Source organism: Macrobrachium rosenbergii, chromosome 55, assembly GCF_040412425.1.
Source record: "Macrobrachium rosenbergii isolate ZJJX-2024 chromosome 55, ASM4041242v1, whole genome shotgun sequence".
Classification (NCBI taxonomy): domain Eukaryota; kingdom Metazoa; phylum Arthropoda; class Malacostraca; order Decapoda; family Palaemonidae; genus Macrobrachium; species Macrobrachium rosenbergii.
Genome location: NC_089795.1, coordinates 54,524,485 through 54,534,484, shown reverse-complemented (window position 1 = coordinate 54,534,484; position 10,000 = coordinate 54,524,485). Strand labels below are relative to the sequence as shown.

Sequence of the window (10,000 nt, the reverse complement as noted above, 5' to 3'; positions counted from 1 at the left end):
CTGTATAAAACTATCAGCTATTACCCTTAAATAAAATAAAAACTACTGAGGCTAGAAGGTTGCAATTTGGTAAGTTTGATGACTGCAGGGTGGATGATCAACATACCAGTTTGCAGCCCTCTAGCCTCAGCAGTTTTTAAGATCTGAGGGCGGACAGAAAAAGTGTGGACGGACGGACAAGTAGCTATCTCAACAGTTTTCTTTTTCAGAAAACTAAAAGGCAGCTTTGACATTTATTTGATTCCCTCCCCCCGAAAAAATATGTATATATAACATCATGATAAACGAGTCATGTGTTTTCCTTTACATTTTCAAAGATAAGAAACAAAAATTCCCGGCGATGTTCCTCGAAAGGCCCTTCTCATATGCAAATATATATAAAGAAAGACCTCAATAGCTGTATTTGTTTAAACTATTTGCTTTTGCAGTGCACCTTTAAAGTTAATAACAAAGGTGTTCAATATTCTTGTTAAATATACGTTTCTTTTGATAAAGAAATTGTAAACTAATCGTTTTATTTCTTCATTATACAACGAAAATAATAAGGATTTTTTTTTAATCCTCAATAATTCAGAGGACTTACCACAAAGGAAACAATCTTCCCGCAAGCTCGACTTTCATCATACGTTCTGGAATGTAATAAAAGCATAAACTGAATGGCTTAACCGCACCAACGCAAAGGCGGAAGTAAAATAATGGTATCTTTTCACATTTTATGTATAAAGAATTCCATTACAAATCCCCGTCAGGGGGTAGTGCCATCAGTGCTCTTCATGCGGTGCACTGTGGGCATTACTTGAGGTTCTTTGCAGCGTCCCTACGGCCCCTAGCAGCAACTCCTTTCATTCCTTTTACTCTACCTCCGTTCATAATTCTTTCTTTCATCTGACTTTCCACCCTCTCTAACACTTGTCTCACAGTGCAACTGCGAGGTTTACCCCCTGTTACATCTTCAAGCTTTTGGCCTAAATTCTATATTCTATTCCATTCTATTCTATTCTCCACTGCAAATGCCCTTCGAATTCGAACACAACACTTGTGAAATTGTGGGTCTTTCATCTAAAGTCATTTTTAATTCCTTTTAGTATCTTCTCTACTGCTATTCCTATTACAACATAAAACTACTAAGATCCTCTTCTAATTCCTAGTTATTTTTCAGTGTTCAGCCATAAAAGAAGTTTTTGGAGGATGCATTTGATTATTATTATCTTAATAAATCAGGCTACAACTCTCGTTGGAAAGTTAAAAGGTTACAAAGCCAAAGGCCCCCAACAGGGACAGTTACACAGTAAAGAAAATGAAACAGTAAATGAATATAAACCGTGAAAGAGAAATTATAAGGCAATCAAATAAGGCAGGAACAAAGTGGAATAAATATGGCAGATAACAGATAGCCTATGAAGTGAAAATCATATCAGCCTGCTCAGCAAAAAAAACGTGTAACAAATATGAACTTCTGGAGCTCCAGCGATGCGACTGAAGGCCTAACAAGAATGTTCCACAGTTCGATCACAATAGGAATAACATTTCAAGAAAACTGTGTGGTTCTGACTCTCATAAACATAAAAGTGAAGTCTGTTAAGCATATCTAATATTCCGTTGTCGATGGTATATTCTGGGATGATAAATGCAAAAATTGCAAAGGATAATCAGAATTCAGAAATATTTTATACATCTGGCACAACGAGTTCGTTGAACAATGAAGCCAGTGATTGATATTTAGTTCAAGGATAAGAAATATATAAGAACGTAAGTTTTTGTCCAACAGTTGAAAGTGCGAGTCGTCTGCTGAAAACCAATCAGTGGAACCATATCGAACGTGGAGGAAAACAAGAATTAAATCATGTCCTCAAGATAGATGGGCCTCCAAAAATCTTGAAAGATGTCTTAATACAGTAACTTTACTTTATCTTTCCTTGTGGACTGCACAAACCTGTTTATTTAATAAGTTAAGAAAAGAATCATGAGCCCATCAGCGTCGAAATACGCCATGGCTTTGATAATCATTTTTCCAGTCGCTTCCCCCAAAATTCAGCACGACTTTCTGGAAAAAGAATTTTTGTTCTTGGATGTTATAAGATACCTTGTTAAATCATTTGTGCAAAGGGAATAAGGACACATGCGCATATTTCCTTCGTTTTGATTCCGCTCCTGAATCGCGAAAACTTGAAAAAATAATGAGTGCTTATACTCTCCACATGAAAATTGCTTCACTAAAAAAAGTTATCAGTGGAAACATGTAAACATCGTTGGCGTTGTGCGTGCATGCAAGATCGAGCTTTAAACGTGGAGCAAAAAACTGATGGATATACATTAAACCTTGAATGAAAAACCCCCATAGGGGTAGTTCTGTCAGTGTGCCTCAAGCGGTGTACTGTGGGCGTTGCATAAGGTTCTTTGCAGCGTCCCTTCGGCCCCTAGCTGTAACCCTTTTCGTTCCTTTTACTGTACCTCTGTTCGTATTCTCTTTCTTCCCACTCTCTCTTAACAACTGTTTCATAGTGCACTTGCGAGGTTTTCCTCCTCATACACCCTTCAAACCTTTCTACTTGCAATTTGCTTCTCAGCCCTGAATGACCTCATACGTCCCAGGGGTTGGCCTTGGCCTAAATTCTACATGCCATTCCATTTGAATGAAAAACGATTTAATAGCTCTGTGAGACTTCAGACGACATAAAATTTGCCCTCATTGGACTCTAGAATTCTTGTTCTGTTTGAAACTTGAATACCCAACCAAGTTGACCAAACTATTTCATTTAGCTCGAGTTGGGCACTTCAAACTTTTTAATTGGCAAACTATTCAGTTGCATGCGCGTTTGATCCCTTCCGGTTTAATAGGCAACAATTCACAGAGGAGGTGTATTAAACTCTTGACCGGCTGCAAATTCCATACGTCCAGTTGTTGGTCAACAATCGGAAGTTGAAAACGTCAAACAGCTGACTCACTTTCAACAGTCATTTTTATTTTGCTTCTTATATATGTGATCCTGCCTCATACGTGGAATTCATCATGTATGATATCCTAATCACATTTTAGTTATTGTTAGACATTTGAGGGGTAAATATTACTGATAAAATCCTCGTTTTAATTTCTGCTTTTTGGTTTTCTGTAAAAGTGCGCCGGTTTTTGCTGTCCGTCTGCACTTTTTTTCTGCCCGCACTTTTTCTGTCCACCCTCAGATCTTAAAAACCACTGAGGTTAGAGGGCTGCAAATTGGTACGTTAATCACCCACCCTTCAATAATCAAACATACCAAATTGCAGCCCTCTAGCCTCAGTAGTTTTTATTTTATTTAAGGTTACAGTCAGCCATAATCGTGCTTGTAGCAACGATATAGGATAGGCCACCACCGGGCTTTGGTCAAAGTTTCATGGAGCATTATATCGAGAACATCGAAAGATAGACCTATTTTGGATAGCCTTGATTATACACTGTAGCGGCTGTACAGAAAACTCGATTGCGCCTAAGAAACTTCGGCGCATTTTTTACTTGTTATGCTGTTGAGCTAAACGTTATTATAACCACGTGAACTGCGATAAATTTCTTAAGACAGCACTGATTACAAAGTCATTGTTTATTGTGTCTATCAATAATCCTTCAAAGTTTTTAGCCTTTTTTGTTAAAAGACTTAGATAAACCTTGGGATTGAGTTGGCATTAAAACTGCCTGGCTTTGGAATATTTTAGCTAATTTACTCAAGTTTGGTATGAATATACTTTGCATTGGCTGTATTTCATGTTTTCAAGATTACTTACATAGGTTCAAGTTAGAGACAATTCGGCTGATGCTTACTGATTTGTATTTTGTAATTAAGTGTTAGGACCCTGTCTTGCATATCCTATCATAACTTCCCCTGGTATGTCTGACATTTTTTAACTACTGCCCCTTGAGAAAGCTAGTGTTACCGTCTTATTATATTCTTTAGACTCTAAAGAATATAATTAAGTTAGGAAGGAACTGTACTCTAAAGTTTAGAGTACAGTTCCTTCCTAACTGTGTATGCCTATGAAGTTGTGGTGGGCGCTGTATTCGTCATTCTCTGTTTCTTCTGCATATGACCCTACAAGTGTGGTTGGGTTTATAAGACCCACGTCCAACCTGGGGTGGTAGAATTGATCTCACAGGTCCATGGCTACTTGGTGGGCGATAAAGGTGTTGCTACAAAATGTTTGGCTGTAATAACTGAATTTTGCATTCATTAGTGTATTGCTATGCTTACCACATTGTTTTTTCTTACAGGGATGTGTGGGCTATGTGAATTAGTTAAGAGACCCTAACCCCTATTTTTTGAGATATGCATCATACTAAAGTCAAAAAACATTGTAGGGCTATTTATATAAATTTGGCGGGGGGGGGGGTCAGCGCCGCAAGTATCTAAATACTGCGGAGCTACTCTTAATAGTTGTTAAACATAATAGAGCAGAATGTCTTTGTATTTTTTCATGTGTGTGTGTGTGGGGGAGGGGTTCTTCTGATTTCTTACTTATTTTTACAAGATTGCTTCTCTGATCGCTGAGAAATTGTTCTTATTGCGTTTCATACCATAAGTAGTTGCCTTGCGACTACTTGCTTGCACTTGCATTTCACACTTTTCTCTCGAACGCATTTTGTTGTTTGCTGACATTTCGATCCACCTGCTTGCAGATATATCGGTGAGTGTGAGAGCCATTTTCCAGCCCTTGAAGTACCAACAAGCTATGGGGCCGGTCACTCAAATAATTGTATATATGTTAATTTTATTTTCTTGAATTTTTTAATAAATTTCTATTTTCTAGTTTTGTTTTCAAAAATCAAATAGAATACATAAAGCAATCAATTCTTTTCCATAGCATAATCTCACTATACATAAACCAAACATATTACAAGATTTCCAGGAATGGTTGAAATATAACAGAAATATTTCTGAATATTGGTTTTTAATGTCTACCTAACATGTTTTGGACTTGGAGATCTACCAAAGCAGGGTCAAAGTGCTTTTTCAATGCGTTAGAAATTACATTTAAGAAGCTGAAACACGAGTTAATATCTGTAGCGAAAATTTTATCGAGTTTTTAATACAAGTGATCAAGAATGAGATGGAAATTGTCTGTATGTTACCCGTAGATGCTGCCAATCCTTTGGCACTGGGATATTACCTACTGTAGGTGTGTGAGAGAGATAGAGAGGAACGGGACTAATTTCTCGTTTCTTTCGCAGGTGTCCAGGCAAATACGATCCTGGAAATGTTTGGGAAGATGTTTTTCAAGTTTTGCCAAGAATCTGGGTATGATACCATCTTGCAGGTTCTTGGTGCGACAGTGAGTGACTTTCTGCAGGTAAGATTTTAAGGAATTTTGTATAATTTGATCAGAAAACAAACTGTAAATTTGTCCTATATTGCTATCATTCATATGCACTGTAGGCATTACTTAAGGTTCTTTGCAGCATTCCTTCGGTCCCTAGCTGCAACCCCTTTCATTCCCTTTACTGTACCCCCGTTCATATTCTCCTTCTTCCTTCTTACTTTCCATCCCCTCGTAACAATTGTTTCGTAGCGCAACTACGAGGTTTCGCAAATGCGAAAAAAGGATATCTCGGGAATTTTGGATTATTTGATTCAGTCCACTTTAGGAATAAACAAATTTTACGTTTGTTCACACAGCGTATTTTGTAGTACATCAGATGCTTCGTTCTTAGATTTATATGTGAATTTCGATTGAAGAGAAACCTAATGATAGAAGTCCTTATAGCTAATTATTTATAATAGTACCTAAACTAGTGCATTATGTTACCCTATGTTCCATGGCCAGAGTCGGCCTTGATAATCGATAGAAAAATTAACATCTGAATAATACGAACCAAATTTATATTTATCATGACAATGATATCCTTGAATTTACAGTTAACCCTGAATATATCCCTTCCCTAATTCACTCCATGCAGACATTAAGTGCTCACACGTGCACATTTTTTTCAACAGTAATTCCATTTTTCCTTAAAATTAGTAGATCCAAAAGAAGCTCCCCTTCCTGGTTTCAGCAAGTCTTTTTTGAATGATGTGCCTGTCCCTATACCATTCACTCCCCTGGATGTGATGCACCACAGTCAACCAACTATCCTTTGAGGATTCACTGACCTAGTTACAAGAGATTTAACGGACTCGAAGGGAATGTACCAAATGTACAGTACCTTGCATTACATTTAGATCTAAAAAGAGTGGCAGTTACTGCCATGAGAACTACACCAAAACAACTGAATATTTTTTATAGAGCACAAAAATATCATTCTAAGCAGCAAGATGAGAACAATATTACAGAATACTTAGTAAGCTTTAATAAGTCAGTCAAAAAGATACTAAAAAGTTTGATATAATAATATCATAAGTAAGAGGATCTGGTGTATAATCAGAGTCAGTGCTTCTTTCGTTCATTGTAGGAGTGAACTTGGTATGACAGCACTTGTTCTCTGACCCCTCGCAACGGCAACCAATGTAATAAAGGATGCACTCATTGTTACACAAACAAATATCCACTGCAGCCTCTCAGACAGCCACATGAAATATTCTTGGACATCTGATCTGGCCATGTTGGTTGTGTTGTGTAGAGGACATTGACAAGCTTGTAATTAGAAAATTACCGGCAATAATTTGTGAAAGGTTCCAGATCTGGCTGTGCAATATGAGCTGTTTTGTTCAGGAGCATAGGCTTTGCTGCCTTTGTGACATGCAACACAAATGTATCTTCAGTTGCTGGCAGAAAATTTGCAGCAGTGTTGACTTCTTGGTCAATAGCTTGCAAACTCAAGTTCTCCAGCCCACATCCTTTGAAATCATCACTCATCTTCATATACACAGCCACCGGTAGCTCTCTGGCTTACTGGATTGCATCTGCTTTTCTCTCTGTCTTTACATCTTCAGTTGAAAACCGTTATTGATAGAGACAACAGATAATAAACCCAAGAGGGCTCCAGAGGAAAATCAGCCTGCAAAGAGTAACAAATTAAAGGAAAAGGTGATGCTTAATTAAATATGATGGAATAGAAAATTAGACCGATGCACCTGAATTCAAGAGACATCAGCAGAAAGCAGGGATCAATTTGCTCCTCTAGTTAAGGCCAAAATAAAACTCATAACAAACTGAGTATTATTAAACCTGGCACTAGAAAATGACACGCTGTTTGCAAAGGTAGACCGCCTAGTGTTGCGAGCAAAAACAGCTAGGTCAGTTAAAGAGTGCAGAGGATATTTGTTGCATAAAATCTATGCAACAAACATAATGAACTCACTTTATATTTATTCCATGAGTCAACATACATACTCTATCTAAGAATTTGAGATGAGACTCGGCACCCAAGGACTATACTGGAGAACAGATCTACAACCAATGAAAAAGAAAAGAGTTGAAAACTTCCCATTCATTGATTTTATCACTTAATGCTTTTATTTCCTTTCACTTACTCTTATATCCGTAAGAGTTTGTGCTTATTCGTCACCAGCCTCTTTGAAGTTTCCATATCTCTCAGTATTCCCACCGTTTCAGTATCCGTAACCCGAGCCCATTCATCATTCATCTTCTCATTACAAGTTATTCTCATTTCCTTATAATCAGTTTCCTTTGCCCGGAATGCATTTATAGCCACATTTTCAACCTTTTCTCTCCAACTAAAATACTGATCTGTATTAACTTTTACTTCATCTAGAAAAAGGATCATATCTACCTAGTGTCATTCCTCTTCCAAAGACTATCTCAGTCAGCTTAGTTTTCCATCTACCCAGTACTAGTAAACGTAATCTAAGAGTGTATCCCTCGTATTACTTTTTACTAAGATACTTATAGACATTCTTCTCTGGATACCAAAATTTTTAAACATTTAAGACCCTTTCTGGATGATATTAAAAGAACTTAACACTGCAGTAACGTATGAGGTGATTTACAATTAAACTGATTGCATTACTCGTGTTATGTCTATATTCTTGATGAAAGTGCTCATTATGTCCCTTTCAGGTGAAAGTTTTCTCATTTAACAAAAAACCAGAAGGAGAATATATTTTGAACCATTTTTTATACCGTCGATTCCATAACCTATTTATGGAGAGTCCTCCAGTGAATGTGAAATGAAACTGATATATTAACGGACTCCAAAGAAATGTTGAATCGCTAACCCCTGCGAACAGCCATTTTATATGAAAAATATTCCTTGGCGCTTGTGGTTATTGCCCAAGTACTCTTGACATCATCTAAATATCACTGAATATTGGTAATTAATTTTGGAGAGTTCATAAGAAAAATTTTACCACCCGTTTAATTTGTTCACTTTCTCCTTGATTATCATGCCGTTACCAAGGTGACATTTTCCGCTTGAGTTAAGGTTAATAAGCAACGTTTAGAGAGAGAGAGAGAGAGAGAGAGAGAGAGAGAGAGAGAGAGAGAGAGAGAGAGAGAGAGAGAGAATGAACGTATGTTTAGGGTATACAAGGAACAAGTAAAATCAGGCAGTTTCAAACCGCCGTCTAATTATTTCAGTTTAGGGCTTTACTCTTGAAAAGTTCCTGCCTCTTGAGGCATTAATTAGAGACTCCCGGACGCCTCCTATGCTTCGAAAAGGACCCTTTCAAAATGGCGTTGTAAAATGCGTCACTTAGGGAAAAGAGTTTTGAAATGGGGTCAAGAGTCACCTCCCGCCCTCTCTCTTACTCTCAATTACCATTAACTGACTAAGAAATATTTTGCCGAAAAGAATGCCCATATCTGATAAACAGGAATGAAAGCCATTAGAGGAAAACGAGATCAGAATTTAAATGAAAATAAAACATACACATATGATAAATACATTACTTTAAAAAGACAACGCATTGAAACAGTAAAATAAATGTACTAAGAGAGGCTCCTCCGCCAACATCAAACTTACGACCACATGTTAACAAATAGAAAGGATCTTAGCAAAATCGAGCAGATTAGGAGGAGGCACAATCTACAGTTCATTTATTTGCAGAGGTCATTATAAACTTTGTTAACCAAAGTCAACGTTACTGGTGAACGAATATCCAATTTTTCAAGTCTGTAACATCTGAATCCAAGTTGAGTAATCCGTCTTTATATCAAAATCTGCTCCCGTATTGCCGAACTTGGGTTCAATTTTTGTAAATCCACACATAATGTTTTGCAAAATCTGCACAACAAACAGGACGATGAAAATGATTAAATAAAAGAAGTAACCTTCATGAGGCGGTAACAAGCCCCACTTTAGATTTAGCTGAAGGACTAAGATGTTAAAAAGTAGCATTACAGCCTCTGCCATGCAATATTATTCACAACATTGCTGAGGAGACCCTCACAGCTAGGGAAGTGCAATGTATCACTGGTGCTTTTCAGCAGAAGATTGGGCACTGTATCTCTGCAGAACGAGTAACATTATTCAACTCGAGAGGCGCAGTCACTAAAAATGATAACAGAAGTTTCTTATCGAACTAGGATTTATGGGGGATCCAGCATAATTGGCACTGTACGGGAAAGGAAAAACACCTTTACGAGCTAAAGAACAAAGGATGCTGCTGATGTGTACAAGGTGAAACAGCATTCAAACTTTGAACTAACAATAAAGCAAATTAAATTTATGCTGTTATCCAAGTGTTATATCAAGGCTTACAGAGAACATCTTAGCTCTTTGTTCAGTTCTGACATCTTCAGCATAGTGAATAAAATATACTGCACATCTAGTTTTTCTGTTAAGGTTAGCAGCAACTTCATTTCACATTATTAGAGTTCTATAACAAGAGTTTTAGCATCTGCCCTGTACACTACATCATTTTGAAGCCTGCAACAAATGATGCTAGTGAAGGCCCAAAGCAATATTAACAAAATGCTATCCTGTGAAACACCCGGCATGAAAGGACTGCTCACTAAAAGGCCATCATCAATAATTCACTTCATCCAAATCCTTACTAAACTATGAAGGATGCAGATTGATAATCCATAATACAAAATTTATAAGGTTTACAAATTAGTCATATAAAGATGATTT

The 10,000-nt window shown here is 37.2% G+C and overlaps 2 protein-coding genes across 3 annotated transcripts in view; one reads left to right on the top strand and one right to left on the bottom strand.

Annotated features, from left to right (window-relative positions):
• Window positions 1–10,000, bottom strand: part of Gycalpha99B (guanylate cyclase 1 soluble subunit alpha 2) — a 1,063,824-nt gene that overhangs the window by 700,243 nt on the left and 353,581 nt on the right. The window lies entirely within an intron of this gene.
• Gycbeta100B (guanylate cyclase soluble subunit beta-1-like) overlaps window positions 1–10,000 on the top strand; it is a 527,150-nt gene that overhangs the window by 242,247 nt on the left and 274,903 nt on the right. For both annotated transcript variants that reach the window (XM_067098555.1, XM_067098556.1), the window contains exon 4: window positions 5,198–5,316. In XM_067098555.1, the coding sequence (XP_066954656.1) occupies window positions 5,198–5,316 (119 nt within the window). The remainder of the gene's footprint in view (window positions 1–5,197; window positions 5,317–10,000) is intronic.